At 33.0% G+C, this 17,739-nt stretch overlaps 1 protein-coding gene across 1 annotated transcript in view; it reads left to right on the top strand.

Annotated features, from left to right (window-relative positions):
• LOC110463564 (signal transducer and activator of transcription 5B-like) overlaps positions 1-16,629 on the top strand; it is a 37,339-nt gene extending 20,710 nt beyond the window's left edge. Inside the window, exons 15-23 of the mRNA XM_021518254.1 lie at positions 1,499-1,591; positions 2,096-2,231; positions 9,612-9,676; positions 10,909-11,003; positions 11,500-11,642; positions 11,975-12,130; positions 12,838-12,904; positions 14,796-14,885; positions 16,330-16,629. Coding sequence (XP_021373929.1) covers positions 1,499-1,591; positions 2,096-2,231; positions 9,612-9,676; positions 10,909-11,003; positions 11,500-11,642; positions 11,975-12,130; positions 12,838-12,904; positions 14,796-14,885; positions 16,330-16,507 — 1,023 coding nt within the window. The 3' untranslated portion in view covers positions 16,508-16,629. The remainder of the gene's footprint in view (positions 1-1,498; positions 1,592-2,095; positions 2,232-9,611; positions 9,677-10,908; positions 11,004-11,499; positions 11,643-11,974; positions 12,131-12,837; positions 12,905-14,795; positions 14,886-16,329) is intronic.
• The last annotated feature ends 1,110 nt before the right edge of the window (positions 16,630-17,739 follow it).

The raw sequence follows: 17,739 nt of genomic DNA, 5'->3' as shown, positions 1-17,739 counted from the left end.
TTACCATAATAAACATTGATAATCAAATCTTAAAGATTATGTGAAATTCGGCATTGATCATGTTTGGCATGCTAATAAAGTACTTTACCGGTTTTTATATTGCATAAAAATGATTCAGTAGACAAAATACATACATGGAAAGTTTTTAACGAAGTTTAAAATATAGACTACCACTGTAACTATAGATAGGCAAGTTCACAATGTTGATTATATTTTAAATTTTGTGTAAATTTTGCATGTTTTTCTAAATAAAAGTATCACTAAGCTTACTTGATATATACCAATATGACATATTTAGTAACAAAATAACAATAACAGTACACTACCATAACTCATGTTCAAAATAGCATTCGCCTGTGACATTTATCGATCATTTTGTTAGAGTACCCCCATCACTCAACCTAGTGTTATGCAAGGAGATCCACTACGGTTTTCAGTAGTAATTATGAATAATCATTTATGCAGTTATTGATCATATTTTGTATCTACATATGGCAAAAGAATAGAGGAAATCAAAGTGGGGGCCAAATGTTGACCCCACCTTTGTTGAAATAAGTAACATTGAAAAAATTCAAAGGTAACAGAGGTCAAAAATATGTATCATGGATAAGGGGCTTATATATTAAAAACAATCATAGTTTCATGGTTTCCACTTTTTATCCCCCGCTTTCACCGAAACGGGGGATATTAATTTGGGTTTATCTGTCTGTCTGTCTGTCACGCTTCGTTTCCATACAATAACTACAACAAATGTTAACCGATTTTCTACAAACTTGGCCACAGGGTTAAATGCCTTAGGGTATCGGCCAAGTTTGATGACCACTTTCAGTGGACCCCATTTGGCGGAGTTATGGCCCCTTGAATAACGAAAAACGTCATTAACTTCCGTTTCTGTTCATTAACTCTCGCAAATAGTATCCGATTGTCTTCAAACTTAGTAACAGGGTTCAACGCATTAGGGACTCGGCCAAGTTTGACAACCACTTTAATCGGACTTCATTTGGTAGAGTCATTAGCTGCAGGCAGTTTCCGCTAAATAACTCTAGCAAATATTAGATAAGGAATTTTTTTCTTCTAGTTTCAAGCTATACATTATGTCTCAACAGCACGATACTCACATGTTAAACCTAACCTCAATAATGTTTACCAACAATATGTCCTGAAAGGGAGGGATATACATTCCACGAATTTGCTTGTTTCCTTCCACATCCATTCCTAAATTTACAGCACACTTGGCACTTTCATTTGAAAATTCGTTGGTGAAGACAGTTACAGACCTGTCAAAACGTACAGCAGATCTTGATATGGGCTTACCTGTACTCGTGATCACCTTTGGTTTTCCTGGTTGATAAGTTAAACTTTCTTCGGAAAGTCCAGCAGCTGTACGATATTGAATTTTTGAAATCTATATATTTTGGTTTACAACAGATTGCCCAGAAATACAATTTATTTAGATAAATGAATGGGGGTAGTTAATCAGAAAATATCATTTTTGCAGACACTGTCACTGCCTGTCGTTGTGACTGTCCACGGTAACCAGGAATGCAACGCCATGGCAACTGTTCTGTGGGACAACCAATTTGCTGAGCCGGTGAGTAAAGTGTGTTATACTGGTACAAAGGTTAATCTCAGTCAGGATGTTGTATGATATTTGCTTTTCTTTGGTATTTTTTGTACTTTAATAGTCTATCAACAAAAGAATGTCATTTAGTCCACAGTAAATGATGATGCAACTACAGTCGGTGACTAAGGGAAGCCAGCTCAGAACAGAAAGTGATAGGGTAAAAGAGGAGTATGTACATCATTTAAGGAGCATATTATGCCACACTAGATATTTTTAGGGCTTATTCTTTCCCTGAGCCAACAAGGGGATGGCATGATGTAACAAATGTTGATCTCTGTAAGGATTTGATGTGACCATGTCTTTTATCTCATTACAGTTGGTCTTGATAAACATGTGATCGTACAAGGGATTTATTTTTCATGCTAGGTTCATTAAGGCTTGGTATGATAGAATCTAAATCTTACTGGATCTTTCGTAAAGCTTGTCACTGGAGAACTTCCTGTATTCGATGTGCCAGCTGTTCCCTTTCAGGGCCGGACCCCGTTCGCAGTTCCAGACTCTGTTCCGTGGTGTCAGATGGCTGAACTGCTCAATGGAATGTTCCAGGCCGCTACTGGTCGTGGGTTGACAGCAGACAATCTGTCCTACCTAGCCAACAAAGCCTTTGGTAGGTTCAATGTATAGAAGGTTGTGAATACTGGAGAAAAATATGCTTAGACTATCATGTGAGATGGTATATATGTGTATGAGAGGCTTTATTTTGTATGTTTTGTGTATGAGAGGTTAGATTTGGTTTGTTTTGTGTATGAGAGGTTAGATTTGGTTTGTTTTGTGTATGAGAGGTTAGATTTGGTTTGTTTTGTGTATGAGCAATTGGATTTTGTATGTTTTGTGTATGAGAGGCTTTATTTTGTATGTTTTGTGTATGAGAGGTTAGATTTGGTTTGTTTTGTGTATGAGAGGTTAGATTTGGTTTGTTTTGTGTATGAGAGGTTAGATTTGGTTTGTTTTGTGTATGAGAGGTTAGATTTGGTTTGTTTTGTGTATGAGAGGTTAGATTTGGTTTGTTTTGTGTATGAGAGGTTAGATTTGGTTTGTTTTGTGTATGAGAGGTTAGATTTGGTTTGTTTTGTGTATGAGAGGTTAGATTTGGTTTGTTTTGTGTATGAGAGGTTAGATTTGGTTTGTTTTGTGTATGAGCAGTTGGATTTTGTATGTTTTGTATATGAAAGGTTAGATTTTGTATGTTATGTGCATGAAAGGTTGTATTTTGTATGTTTTCTGTAGGAGAGGTTGGATTTGTGTATGTTTTGTGTATGAGAGTTGTATTTTGTATGTGTAGGTGTATGAGAGGTTAGATTTGGTTTGTTTTGTGTATGAGAAGTTGTATTTTGTAGTTTTTGTGTATGAGAGGTTGGATTTTGTATGTTTTGTGTATGACAGGTTGGATTTTGTATGTTTTGTGTATGAGAGGTTAGATTTTGTATGTTTTGTGAATGAAAGGTTAGATTTTGTATGTTATGTGTATGAAAGGTTAGATTTTTTATGTTTTGTGTATGAGAGTTGTATTTTGTATGTGTATGTGTATGAAAGGTTGTATTTTGTATGTTTTGTGTATGAGAGTTTGGATTATGTTTTTTTTGTGTATGAGAGGTTCTATTTTGTAGTTTTTGTGTATGAGAGGTTGTATTTTGTTTGTTTTGTGTATGAGAGGTTAGATTTTGTATGTTTTGTGTATGAGAGGTTAGATTTTGTATGTTTTGTGAATGAAAGGCTAGATTTTGTATGTTATGTGTATGAAAGGTTAGATTTTTTATGTTTTGTGTATGAGAGTTGTATTTTGTATGTGTATGTGTATGAAAGGTTGTATTTTGTATGTTTTGTGTATGTGATGTTACATTTTGTATGTTTTGTGTATGAGATGTTACATTTTGTATGTTTTGTGTATGAGATGTTTATTTTGTATTTTTTGTATATGAGAGGTTGTATTTTGTATGTTTTGTGTATGAGAGGTTTATTTTGTATTTTTTGCGTATGAGAGGTTGGATTTGGTTCATTTTGTATAAGAGAGGTTGTATTTTGTATGTTTTGTGTATGAGATGTTACATTTTGTATGTTTTGTGTATGAGAGGTTAGATTTTTTATGTTTGTGTATGAGAGTTGGATTTTGTTTGTGTATGTGTATGAGAGGTTGGATTTTGTATGTTTTGTGTATTAGAGGTTGGATTATGGGTTTTTTTGTGTATGAGAGGTTGTATTTTGTATGTTTTCTGTATGAGAGGTTGGATTAATTTTGTATGTTTTGTGTATGAGAGGTTAGATTTTTTATGTTTGTGTATGAGAGTTGGATTTTGTTTGTGTATGTGTATGAGAGGTTGGATTTTGTATGTTTGGTGTATGAGAGGTTGGATTATGTTTTTTTTTTGTATGAGAGGTTGGATTTTGTATGTTTTGTGTATGAGCGGTTGTATTTTGTATGTTTTGTGTATGAGATGTTAGATTTTTTATGTTTGTGTATGAGAGTTGGATTTTGTTTGTGTATGTGTATGAGAGGTTGGACTTTGTATGTTTTGTGTATTAGAGGTTGGATTATGGGTTTTTTTGTGTATGAGAGGTTGTATTTTGTATGTTTTGTGTATGAGCGGTTGGATTATGTTATTTGTGTATGAGAGGTAAGATTTTGTATATTTTGTGTAGGAGAGGTTAGATTTGTTTTGTTTTGTGTATGAGCGGTTGGATTTTGTATGTTTTGTGTATGAGCGGTTGGATTATGTTATTTGTGTATGAGAGGTAAGATTTTGTATATTTTGTGTATGAGGGGTTAGATTTGTTTTGTTTTGTGTATGAGCGGTTGGATTTTGTATGTTTTGTGTATGAGCGGTTGTATTTTGTATGTTTTGTGTATGAGCGGTTGTATTTTGTATGTTTTGTGTATGAGCGGTTGTATTTTGTATGTTTTGTGTATGAGTGGGTTTATTTTGTGTACGAGAGGTTGTATTTTGTATGTTTTGTGTATGAGATGTTACATTTTGGATGTTTTGTGTATGAGAGGTTAGATTTTTTATGTTTGTGTATGAGAGTTGGATTTTGTATGTTTTGTGTATGAGAGGTTCGATTTTTTATGTTTGTGTATGAGAGTTGGATTTTGTATGTTTTGTGTATGAGAGGTTGGATTATGTTTTTTTTTTGTATGAGAGGTTGTATTTTGTATGTTTTGTGTTTGAGATGTTACATTTTGTATGTTTTGTGTATGAAAGGTTAGATTTTTTTATGTTTGTGTATGAGAGTTGGATTTTGTATGTGTATGTGGTTGTATTTTGTATGTTTTGTGTATGAGATGTTAGATTTTTTATGTTTGTGTATGAGAGTTGGATTTTGTTTGTGTATGTGTATGAGAGGTTGGATTTTGTATGTTTGGTGTATGAGAGGTTGGATTATGTTTTTTTTTTGTATGAGAGGTTGTATTTTGTATGTTTTCTGTATGAGAGGTTGGATTATGGTTTTTTTTTGTGTATGAGAGGTTGTATTTTGTATGTTTTGTGTATTAGAGGTTTGGATTATGTTTTTTTTTTGTATGAGAGGTTGGATTTTGTATGTTTTGTGTATTAGAGGTTGGATTATGGGTTTTTTTGTGTATGAGAGGTTTATTTTGTATTTTTTGTGTATGAGAGGTTGGATTATGGGGTTTTTTTTGTGTATGAGAGGTTGTATTTTGTATGTTTTGTGTTTGAGTGGTTGGATTTTGTATGTTTTGTGTATGAGCGGTTGGATTATGTTATTTGTGTATGAGAGGTAAGATTTTGTATATTTTGTGTAGGAGAGGTTAGATTTGTTTTGTTTTGTGTATGAGCGGTTGGATTTTGTATGTTTTGTGTATGAGCGGTTGTATTTTGTATGTTTTGTGTATGAGATGTTAGATTTTTTATGTTTGTGTATGAGAGTTGGATTTTGTATGTGTTGTATGTGTATGAGAGGTTGTATTTTGTATATTTTGTGTATGAGAGGTTGGATTTCGTATGTTTTGTGTATGAGAGGTTAAATTTTGTATGTTTATGTATGAGAGTTGGATTTTGTATGTGTATGTGGTTGTATTTTGTATGTTTTGTGTATGAGGGGTTTATTTTGTATTTTTTGTGTATGAGAGGTTGGATTATGGGGTTTTTTTTGTGTATGAGAGGTTGTATTTTGTAGTTTTTGTTGTATGAGAGGTTGTATTTTGTATGTTTTGTGTTTGAGTGGTTGGATTTTGTATGTTTTGTGTATGAGCGGTTGGATTATGTTATTTGTGTATGAGAGGTAAGATTTTGTATATTTTGTGTAGGAGAGGTTAGATTTGTTTTGTTTTGTGTATGAGCGGTTGGATTTTGTATGTTTTGTGTATGAGAGGTTCGATTTTTTATGTTTGTGTATGAGAGTTGGATTTTGTATGTGTATGTGTATGGGAGGTTGTATTTTGTATGTTTTGTGTATGAGAGGTTGGATTATGTTTTTTGTGTATGAGAGGTAAGATTTTGTATATTTTGTGTATGAGAGGTTAGATTTGTTTTGTTTTGTGTATGAGCGGTTGGATTTTGTATGTTTTGTGTATGAGAGGTTAGATTTTGTATGTTTTGCAGATGAAAGGTTGTATTTTGTACGTTTTGTATATGAAAGGTTGTATTTTGTATGTTTTCTGTAGGAAAGGTTGGATTTTGTATGTTTTGTGTATGAGGGTTGAATTTTGTATGTGTATGTGTATGAGAGGTTGGATTTTGTATGTTTTGTGTATGAGAGGTTGGATTATGGTTTTTTTCTGTATGAGAGGTTGTATTTTGTAGTTTTTGTGTATGAGATGTTGTATTTTGTATGTTTTGTGTACGAGAGGTTGGATTTTGTATGTTTTGTGTATGAGGTTGTATTTTGTAGTTTTTGTGTATGAGAGGTTAGATTTGGTTTGTTTTGTGTATGAGAGGTTGGATTTTGTACGTTTTGTGTATGAAAGGTTGTATTTTGTATGTTTTGTGTATGAGGTTGTGTTTTGTAGTTTTTGTGTATGAGAGGTTGTATTTTGTATGTTTTGTTTATGAGAGGTTGGATTATGTTTTTTTTGGGTATGCGAGGTTTATTTGGTATGTTTTGCGTATGATAGGTTTATTTTGTTTTTTTTGTGTATGAGAGTTGTATTTTGCATGTGTATGTGTATGCGAGGTTGGATTTTGTTTTTTTTGGATATGAGAGGTTGTAGTATGTGTATGTGTATGGGAGGTTGGATTTTGTATGTTTTGTGTATGAGAGGTTGGATTATGTTTTTTTTGTGTATGCGAGGTTTTATTTGGTATGTTTTGTGTATGATAGGTTTATTTTGTATTTTTTGTATATGAGAGGTTGTATTTTGTATGTTTTGTGTATGAGATGTTTATTTTGTATTTTTTGTATATGAGAGGTTGTATTTTGTATGTTTTGTGTATGAGATGTTGGATTTAGCTTATTTTGTGTATGAGAGGTTAAATTTTGTACGTTTTGTGTATGAGAGGTTGTATTTTGTATGTTTTGTGTATGAGCGGTTGTATTTTGTATGTTTTGTGTATGAGAGGTTAGATTTTGTATTTTTTGTGTATGAGGTTGTATTTTGTAGTTTTTTGTATGAGAGGTTGTATTTTGTATGTTTTGTGTATGAGTGGTTGGATTTTGTATGTTTTGTGTATGAGAGTTGTATTTTGTATGTGTATGTGTATGAAAGGTTGGATTTTGTATGTTTTGTGTATGAGAGGATTGTTTGTTTTGTGTATGAGAGGTTGAGGTTGTATTTTGTATGTTTTGTGTATGAAAGGTTTATTTTGTATGTTTTCTGTAGGAGAGGTTGGATTTTGTATGTTTTGTGTATGAGAGTTGGATTTTGTATGTGTATGAGAGGTTGGATTTTGTATGTTTTGTGTATGAGGTTGCATTTTGTAGTTTTTGTGTATGAGAGGTTAGATTTGGTTTGTTTTGTGTACGAGGTGTTGGATTTTGTTTGTTTTGTGTATGAGAGGTTAGATTTTGTATGTTTTGTGAGTGAAAGGTTAGATTTTGTATGTTATGTGTATGAAAGGTTAGATTTTTTATGTTTTGTGTATGAGAGTTGGATTTTGTATGTGTATGTGTATGAAAGGTTGGATTTTGTATGTTTTGTGTATGAGAGGTTGGATTATGTTTTTTTGTGTATGAGAGGTTGTATTTTGTAGTTTTTGTGTATGAGAGGTTGTATTTTGTATGTTTTGTGTATGAGAGGTTAGATTTTGTATGTTTGTGTATGAGAGTTGGATTTTGTATGTGTATGTGTATGAGAGGTTGGATTTTGTATGTTTTGTGTATGAGAGGTTGGATTATGTTTTTTTTGTGTATGAGAGGTTGTATTTTGTATGTTTTGTGTATGAGAGGTTTATTTTGTATTTTTTGTATATGAGAGGTTAGATTTTGTATGTTTGTGTATGAGAGGTTGTATTTTGTATGTTTTGTGTATGAGAGGTTGTATTTTGTACGTTTTGTGTATGAGAGGTTGGATTTTGTATGTTTTGTGTATGAGAGGTTGGATTATGTTTTTTTGTGTATGAGAGGTAAGATTTTGTATATTTTGTGTATGAGAGGTTAGATTTGTTTTGTTTTGTGTTTGAGCGGTTGGATTTTGTATGTTTTGTGTATGAGAGGTTAGACTTTGAATGTTTTGTATATGAAAAGTTTATTTTGTACGTTTTGTGCATGAAAGGTTGTATTTTGTATGTTTTCTGTAGGAGAGGTTGGATTTTGTATGTTTTGTGTATGAGAGTTGGATTTTGTATGTGTATTTGTATGAGGGTTGGATTTTGTATGTTTTGTGTATGAGAGGTTGGATTATGTTTTTTGTGTGTATGAGAGGTTGTATTTTGTAGTTTTTGTGTATGAGGGGTTGTATTTTGTATGTTTTGTGTATGAGGTTGTATTTTGTATGTTTTGTGTATGAGAAGTTGGATTTTGTATGTTTTGTGTATGAGAGTTGTATTTTGTATGTGCATGTGTATGAGAGGTTGTATTTTGTATGTTTTGTGTATGAGAGGTTGGATTATGTTGTTTTTTTGTGTATGAGAAGATAGATTTTGTATGTTTTGTGACTGACAGGTTAGATTTTTTATGTTTTGTGACTGACAGGTTAGATTTTGTATGTTTTGTGTATGAGGTTGTATTTTGTAGTTTTTGTGTATGAGAGGTTGTATTTTGTATGTTTTGTTTATGAGAGGTTGGATTTTGTATGTTTTGTGTATGAGAGTTGGATTTTGTATGTTTTTGTATATGAGAGGTTGTATTTTGTATGTTTTGTGTATGAGAGGTTGGATATTGTTTGTTTTGTGTATGAGAGGTTAGATTTTGTATGTTTTGTGTATGAGAGGTTAGATTTTGTATGTTTTGTGACTGACAGGTTAGATTTTGTATGTTTTGTGTATGAAAGGTGGTATTTTGTATGTTTTGTGTATGAGAGTTGGAATTTGTGTGTGTATGTGTATGAGTGGTTGGATTTTGTATTTTTTGTGTATGAGAGGTTGGATTATGGTTTTTTTAGTGTATGAGAGGTTGTATTTTGTAGTTTTTGTGTATGAGAGGTTGTATTTTGTATGTTTTCTGTATGAGAGGTTGGATTATGGTTTTTTTTAGTGTATGAGAGAGTGTAGTTTGTATGTTTTCTGTATGAGAGGTTGTATTTTGTATGTTTTGTGTATGAGAGGTTGTATTTTGTATGTTTTCTGTATGAGAGGTTGTATTTTGTATGTTTTCTGTATGAGAGGTTAGATTTGGTTTGTTTTGTGTATGAGAGGTTGTATTTTGTATGTTTTGTGTATGAGAGGTTGAATTTTGTATGTTTTGTGTGTGACTTTTAATTTTTCTATGTAATTTATATTTCTTGGATATATATTTATTAAGTTTAGTTATGTTTTGGGGGTATGAAATTGTAAATAATAATAATTGTAAGTAATTCATTTCCTGAGAACAAGCCATTTTGTTGATGAAAGGTTGGATTATGTTTATGTTTGTGAAAGTTTAAATTTCGTACTTGTAGGAGGTCAGATCAAACCCGGGGAGGACTTCTCACAAAGACTAATATCGTGGCCGATGTTCAACAAGGTCAGTATCACAGAACTCAGCCAAGGTATTTTAAGAAAGCATTATTTGCGAAAGTAAATCAAGGGAACTTTAATTTATGCACTCAACATTCATACATTCAGCAGAAAAAAAACATTGTTCGAGTACAAGAAATAAGTTTATCTGAGGTTGCCTAGAGATCAATAGTATACCGGTACAATTCTATCATTGCATTGATTACCTAGCAAGAAGTACTTCATTTTGTGGGATAATAATGTTGGCGGAATTTCTTCATGAAAGAAATTTCAGGGTTGAAGTTTTGCAAAACTCGGTTAATTACGAATAGTACATATATATATTAGAAGGGAAACAATTTTGCAGGGTCTATATTTTTCACGCTTATATCAGACCACAAATATAGCTAAAATTAAGCTCCAAGAATTGTAATTAGTTTTTAGTTCTATACATTAAACATTACCACTATACAGTAAATAATGTAAATGCTGTAGGTAAATATTTAAGTATAATAAAGAAAATATAAACTATACAATTGCACTAAACATATAAATGTATTTATTACCTACATTATACAGTAAATGAAAGTGCTATGCTGTATAGGTATTACACAGTAAATGTACGTTATCATACAGTAAATATCACCACAGTACAATAAATTAAACCCTATATATTACAAGTAAATATAAAAAGAATCGCAGTAAATAAAACCTCAATACAGATAAAACAAATACTATTCAGTACTGTACGTAAATATAACCACTGTACAGTAAACAGTACAAGGAATATTTTGTTTATAGTTATCCTATTTTTCTTATGAATAATGAATTATTTTAAAAGAGTACAAGTACTAATTGCAATGAGGGATCATTACAGAAGTCCCCCAAACAACCCTGCAGCTATGTTCGCAGTGCCAAAATACACCTACATATGAAATTTGAGCAAAATCGACCAATATTTATTTTCGACCAATCAGAGGCCGTGGCGGCCATCTTTGTTGACCAATCGGGTAATGAAAGGTCATTTGCACACACCCTTACCTTGATGATCACCTGAGTAAAGTTTCATTAATAATAATTTTCGTCCAATTGTTATCGAGAAATGTGTCGAAAACTTTTAAGGCGGAAGAATAATAATATTAATAAGAAGAAGAAACGGAGTAAAACCAATAAGTCCTCTACTTTGTTTGGGGGACTTAACTAGATATCTGTTGGGTGACTCTGACAGACCCTTAGATGAATTTATGTTTGTATTGAAAGGACGCTTTATCCGCTCGTAACTTCACATTCTGGGAGTGGTTCTACAACGTAATGAAACTGACGGAGGAACACCTCAAATCTCCGTGGATGGACGGGTAAGTGTTATTTTAGAAAGATTTTTATTTGTTGCAAGTCATGCTGTTAATTTGTCTAACTACTGTTCCCGTACGTACTGACTGACATGAAATGTTTGCTGTGTACAAACATTCCTGGTGTTCGTGGTTGCTATGAAACTACAAAAAATAAATATGAAAAATGTATTTGATATACTTGACTGCTGTGTGTATATAAACGAAAGTTTGTACCCCAAAACAATCTAAATTGCTTCCAACCACAAAGAAAAGTTTCAGCGAACATTGCATGTTATATTTTAGCAGTATTCTAAAGTTAGCGTTCATGCTTTAGATGTTTCTGTACACAATTTACTACTGCATATAGTGTGAGAGTGCCAGTTTATCGAAATGTTAATCTTTAAAACAAATCGAAAATGCACTAAATTTACAGTATACTGTTCGGGCAGAAATCTTTTGCAAACTTATGATTCTATCCAGAAAATGTAATTAGTTTGTGGATTTGAATGTTTGGGAACAGGTCAGTGATTGGGTTTATCAGCAAGAACTCTGCTCAAGAATGGTTGATGACCAAACCCAATGGAACGTTCCTGCTGAGGTTCAGCGACTCTGAGACGGGTGGGATCACAATAGCATGGGTAGCTGATGATCCTTCTAAAACAGGTACATCTTTTCTTCTATATCACTATCTCCCTTTATTCTATTTTGTCATCTTCTTATATCAAATTCTTCCTCTTCTCTCATTTCTTCTTTCTCATCTTCTTCCACTCCTCTTTTCTGTTATTTCTTCTTTCCTATTTTTCTTTTTATATTCCCTTTCCTGATAACCTCTCTTTCTTTTCTGTTCCACCTCCGTCTTTCTATCTTCTCTCATGCATTTTCTTATGTCTCTATCTGTTCAATTATATTCATTTCCTTTCGTAAAAGAAAAGAAAATATTTTGACGAAATGGAATGAGAATATAATATCATGAGCGTCTGACTTTTTCACTACAGGAGAGAGGTCTGTTTGGAACCTGGCTCCTTACGGCCGTAAAGATTTCATAATTCGCAGCCTGTCTGATCGAATCAAGGACCTGGATGCTCTTGTTACCCTCTATCCAAACATATCTAAATCACAAGCCTTTGGGAAATACTACACAGCTGTATCAGGTAGGTACGGTGCTGAACAGGTCTATGTCACAGGCCCATGAAAAATATTGAACTGGAGTTTCTACACTGTAGAACAGACACAGATGTACTTAGAATGATATATGTTTGCTTTTAGTTCAATGAAAAATGTCACTGCATCTTCAACTTTTCAATGCCAGGACTGTATTAACTGTTACTGTGTACCATCTATCACCATTCACATCTAAATCCACCATTGAGTTTATGCAGTATTCATCATCTGCCATCAATTTTTCATTTAAAAGACTGCTACCACAAAGGGAAATCAATCTTGTGTTTTTGAAGGTTTTTTCATAAACATTTATTTTTCAACAATACTTGTCCAGGATGGCAGAACAGATTTAAACCAAATTCAGTCGGGAACATTTTTAGTCTTAATGTTGTATACTTGGAGGGTTTGCCAACCCCAACACACCTAGGCCTCCCACAATGGGGACAATAGAGGTGAAAATGTTTAAAAAGTCCTTTCTAAAGTTAATGACAAACATCTTTCAGTGGACACATTTTTTTGTCCCATTATTCTGCCCAACTTAGTCGTTGTTATTGATATTTATGTTATGAAATATGATATTTCTTTTTAACATCTTTCCTGAATCTGACAAGCTTGTGTTCAGTGTTTAACTGCATTAGACTATTTATAAGAAACCCAATCAGCACAGTATTTGATATTTATGCTTGGACTTTTCCAGAAAAACATAACGAAGTGAAGGATGGATATGTACAAAGCACACTGGTGGCCAGGTTGCCAGACAGTCTGTGAGTATTTAAAAACGCAAAAACTCTATATGATAAAAACAAAAATTAAGTCTATCTGTCAGTGAATAGTTTTATTGTAAATATGCTTTTTGAAAAACTTGCTTGGCGGTAAAACAGAGCTGTTGTAGTCCAGTTTCATCTAACTTGGGTAAAGCTACAGTTTTCATCTATAAAACTTTAGTAACGCTACCGATTTTATCTTTAAATCTTTGGAAATGCTACATATTTCATTTATAAAACTTGAGTTATGCTACAGATTTCTTTTATAAAATTTGGATAACGCTACATAATTCATCTATAAAACTTGGGTTATACTTCAGATGTATTACAATGAAACGTTTGTCTCTTTGAATAGCCTGATATATAACACGGGTAATGACATATAACCTAATTTATAATGGGCAATACAATTTTACTGCCTGATTTATCTCCTGTTACTTAAAGTAAAACATGTGGTCAAGTACATCAAAAGTAAAACCTGTGGGCAAGTACATCAAAAGTAAAACCTGTGGGCGAGTACATCAAAAGTAAAACATGTGGGCAAGTACATCAAAAGTAAAACCTCTGGGCATGTACATCAAAGGTAAAACCTGTGGGCAAATACATCAAAAGTAAAACCTGTGGGTGAGTACATCAAAAGTAAAACCTGTGGGCGAGTACATCAAAAGTAAAATTTGTGGGCGAGTACATCAAAAGCAAAACCTGTGGGCAAGTACATCAAAAGCAAAACTTGTGGGCAAATACATCAAAAGTAAAACCTGTGGGCGAGTACATCAAAAGTCAAATTTGTGGGCGAGTACGCTAAAAGTAAAATTTGTGGGCGAATACATTAATATTGTCTATATGTTTAGAGAACATTCGTTAGTCCTATGATAATTCTCGTTGAGACAATCTCGTTAATCTGTCCATCAACTTGAAATTATCACACAGCGATAGTCACGATTAATAAACATAGTCATACTTGCGGCATGAAAACACTAGTAAATTGAGTGAAAAAGGACTAGGGGCGCTAAGGGTAACTTCTGGCCTCAGCAGGGATTTTGAATTAGTTGTTATATTCGGAATCTGGAATAAATGAAGTATGCAAATATGAAATTTCAAAATCATTCTACAAGTGGTTTTGGAGATATGGCATTACAAAGAGAGACATACACCTGCAATTTTTCCATCTTGAAGGATATTAAATGCTCTTCAAGTTTTGAAAGCCTCCGCATGCAACAGACAAAAAATATTTGACATGCTGAAACATTGTCATACCAGTGTTCATTCCCTAAAAGGTATTCTTTTTAGAGTAAAGACATGCTAACTGTCCAAAAACATCATATTTTGGCTATTTCTGCATAACAACGAGATGTCGTTGCTATGGTATGGCATCTTCGCATGTGCATTGGAAAGAATCTACACCAAGAAAGATATATAGCCCTAATAACCAATATGATGTTCATAACAGAAATTGGTAAATAAATTCAAGTTGAATTTTTTACTTATTTATGAGGCTAAAAATGACCCATAACGCCCCAAGTCTTTTACCTGTACTAGAACATTGAAGTGTCTAGCAGTCATATAAACACACAGACTTCGGAAATTTAATTTACAAGAAATGTTGAATTTGATCACCATGCAAGTTAGAGTGTATAAATAAATATGCTAATCTTATTACTGTAAATCCAATATTTATACATTTTAAATTAAATTCCTTAGTCTGTGTTTCGTTACACAAGAGTCAAATTCTGTCTTAAGATTTTAATGTTCGATGTTGGAACATTTGTGAATCAAAGTTTTCAAATTTTTCTTAGTTGTCCCTAAAAAGTTCAAAACATCGAAGTATGTATTTATATGTAAGTTGCTTAAGTAGAATGCTATATGCATTGTATCAATTTACCTTTCTCAGAGCAAATGCAGCACCGATAGATTTCAACAATCCCCAGACTCCTCAAGGCTTACATCTCAGCCCGGACTCCCCCGTGTACGAACCCAACAGGTAAGATGTAATTCTGCAGATCAACCCTAGTGTAAACACTGTGCCTTATATGATATGTTCATGACTTTTATCCATTGGAATTCCTTATCATTTTGTAACATTAACAACTCAGACTTTGAAATTTTTTTTGTAACATTTAATATTAAAAGTCTTATAATCACTTTATTTTTGTGTGAAAGATAAGTTTTTGTGTTAATTCTTTAGGGTAATTAGGCATGTGTTTTTCTGTGAATGATAATTCTATAGATAATTAATATTAATGTTCAAATAGCAAAAATATAGCATCCTCTAATTCACAAATTTGCAATCGATGCTTAAATCAGGTTTACATGTAAATAAATATTTATGCAAATTAGGAATAATCTACAGTATCTGTACTATTCTAGATCTACTGATTAAACATTCAATTAAGACTTGTCTGTTATACGCCCTCTCAGAATGAATTTGTATTCCCATTAAATTACCAAAACATTTTTTTCTGCAATATCTTGTCCCCATTATTGTCAAAGTACCGGGTATTTGTAAAACTGCAGATTTTGAATTTAAAAAAAAAAAAAAAAGAAAAAAAAAGATTTCACAGTAATCACTATATATATGTTTAGACTGTGACTTCTTTGCACAGGGTATTTTCAGATTTTTTGGAAAAAAATATTAAGTTTACCTGAATCTTAATTTTAATGAAAAGTAAATTACATGTGTTTGTCATTATTTAAGCAAATTGAATTGAGGGACATATTTACTGCTCAATAAAGAAACAATTTTGCATGACCAGCGCATGGCTCAACAATGACGTCACGTCACAAATTTGGAAAAGACTGATGCCGCAATGCGGAAAAAGGCAACGTGATGAAATTAAAACCTTTTACGATATATTTACCGTACACGCTAGAGAGATGAGAATATTTTTTCTGTGCAAGATATGGGGTATGCTTAATCTCGCTGACGATGTCAATTTCGTCAAAAAAGCTCAGGGGGGAAATTGATATAAAAGTGGTAGACAGTCCAAATGCATTTTCATGGTTTCTGTGCTTATTGTTGTAGCTGGAATGAGAGAAAAAATACTCTTTCATGCCCAAGGTTGTAGGGTAGGGACATTCCATCCTTGGGATTTTCAAATTTCACAGCCTCAGGTTTTACAAAATTTGAAAACCCCTCAGGTGGAACTTCCCTATCCTTCACCCCTGGGCATGAAAGAGTCTTGTAGTCTATCATAAACACGCTTATTGTGCATTCTTCCCTTGATGCAATTAAGTAAATTGTGTCGTCTGACAAGGAACTTTCTCATAAACATCAAACTCTGTAATAAACCATATCTTTTATAGTTTAATATCAAAGATACCCATGGGTTTATTATAATTGTGTTGTACAGATGATGTAACTTATTGACGTTTACCAAGATTTATAACTGAAGACTAAGAAAAGCCTGTACACATTCTATTTCCAGTGTCGGCATGGCTCAGAATCACCTACAACCAATCGATGAGGACATGGATGATTCCGGTGCATTTGATCCGTCGCTGTTGCTGTCGGCAACAATGACTGACTATAGTCCTGATGATATCAACGACATCGATGACATAAACATTGTAGAGTTCCTCAAATCTATCTCGCAGAAAAAGTGAAGGGTTTGACTACAAATTATACATGGATCTGCTGGTTGGAGGAAATGTGTAGAATACTTTTAACAACTTTGTACCATTTATTTTGATGTACTGGTACGTCATAATAAACATTTTTAAAACAAGTTTTGGTTATTTTGAATATAGTTTAAGGAAGGGACACATCTTTGTTACTTCAGTTCAATCTAGTTTATATAACTTCCCTCATCCCATTATGGGATTTTCCTGCATAAACAAATGTACATAATTTACTACACAATCGATAGCATTTTTGTCTGCAAGCATTGCAAAATACTTCAGGGTATTTGTCTGCAAACATTGCAAAATACTTCAGGGTTATAGCAGAATAAAGCAGAATTTTGTTATGTAGCTCATTGAAAATAGCATGCCTTGTTGTCAAGCATAATGTCATCAGAATAACGGCGCCAAAGATCGCACTGTTAATCCCACCTCTTTCTTGATCTAGTAACATTTGCATGTTTCTACTTAAAAAATGTATTACATAGAAATTTAATGGGGATAGAAATTTAATGGTTTTCCCATTGAATACCATGCATACATTTCACTTGTATGACAAAATATACCAATATTTTCACTTGTATTTTGCACTTGTATTTTGTATTTTGCATTTATATATTACCTTACAAATATTATACATGGATCTGCTGGTTGGAGGAAATGTGTAGAATACTTTTTACAACTTTGTACCATTTATTTTGATGTACTGGTACTTCTTAATAAACATTTTTAACAAAATATTTCAAATCATTATATTTTTACCGACGAAATATTAGCAATTGCCAGTGTGAAGTTATCATATCGATTATTGACCAATCAGAATGGTTCTTTCTATTTACTGCATCAATAATTCTGCTCATATGCAGGTGGAGTGACAGTTGAATAGTGGTTGTTTTGCTACATAAACCAATGTACATGATTTATTACACAATCGATAACAGTTTTGTCTGCAAACATTGCAAAACATTGCAAAATACTTCAGAGAATTTGTCAGATTTGTTTAGGTAATTTAATGGGAATACAAATTCATTCTGAGAGGGCGTATAATAGACAAGTCTTGAAACATTCCCCTTCAAGGTCAGAGAACTACTGCGCAATTATATGCCGACTCCGGGATGCTCATGATCCACTGCAAAATGGGTTGAAAAGAACTGATGGATGCGTTCAATTTCGACAGAGGTATAAAGCCGCGATCACATCATACGGTTACGCACGTA

This window comes from Mizuhopecten yessoensis, unplaced genomic scaffold (genome assembly GCF_002113885.1).
Source record: "Mizuhopecten yessoensis strain PY_sf001 unplaced genomic scaffold, ASM211388v2 scaffold10917, whole genome shotgun sequence".
NCBI lineage: Eukaryota > Metazoa > Mollusca > Bivalvia > Pectinida > Pectinidae > Mizuhopecten > Mizuhopecten yessoensis.
The sequence above is the reverse complement of the archived record's forward strand: the minus strand, read 5'-3'. Positions and strand labels throughout refer to the sequence as shown.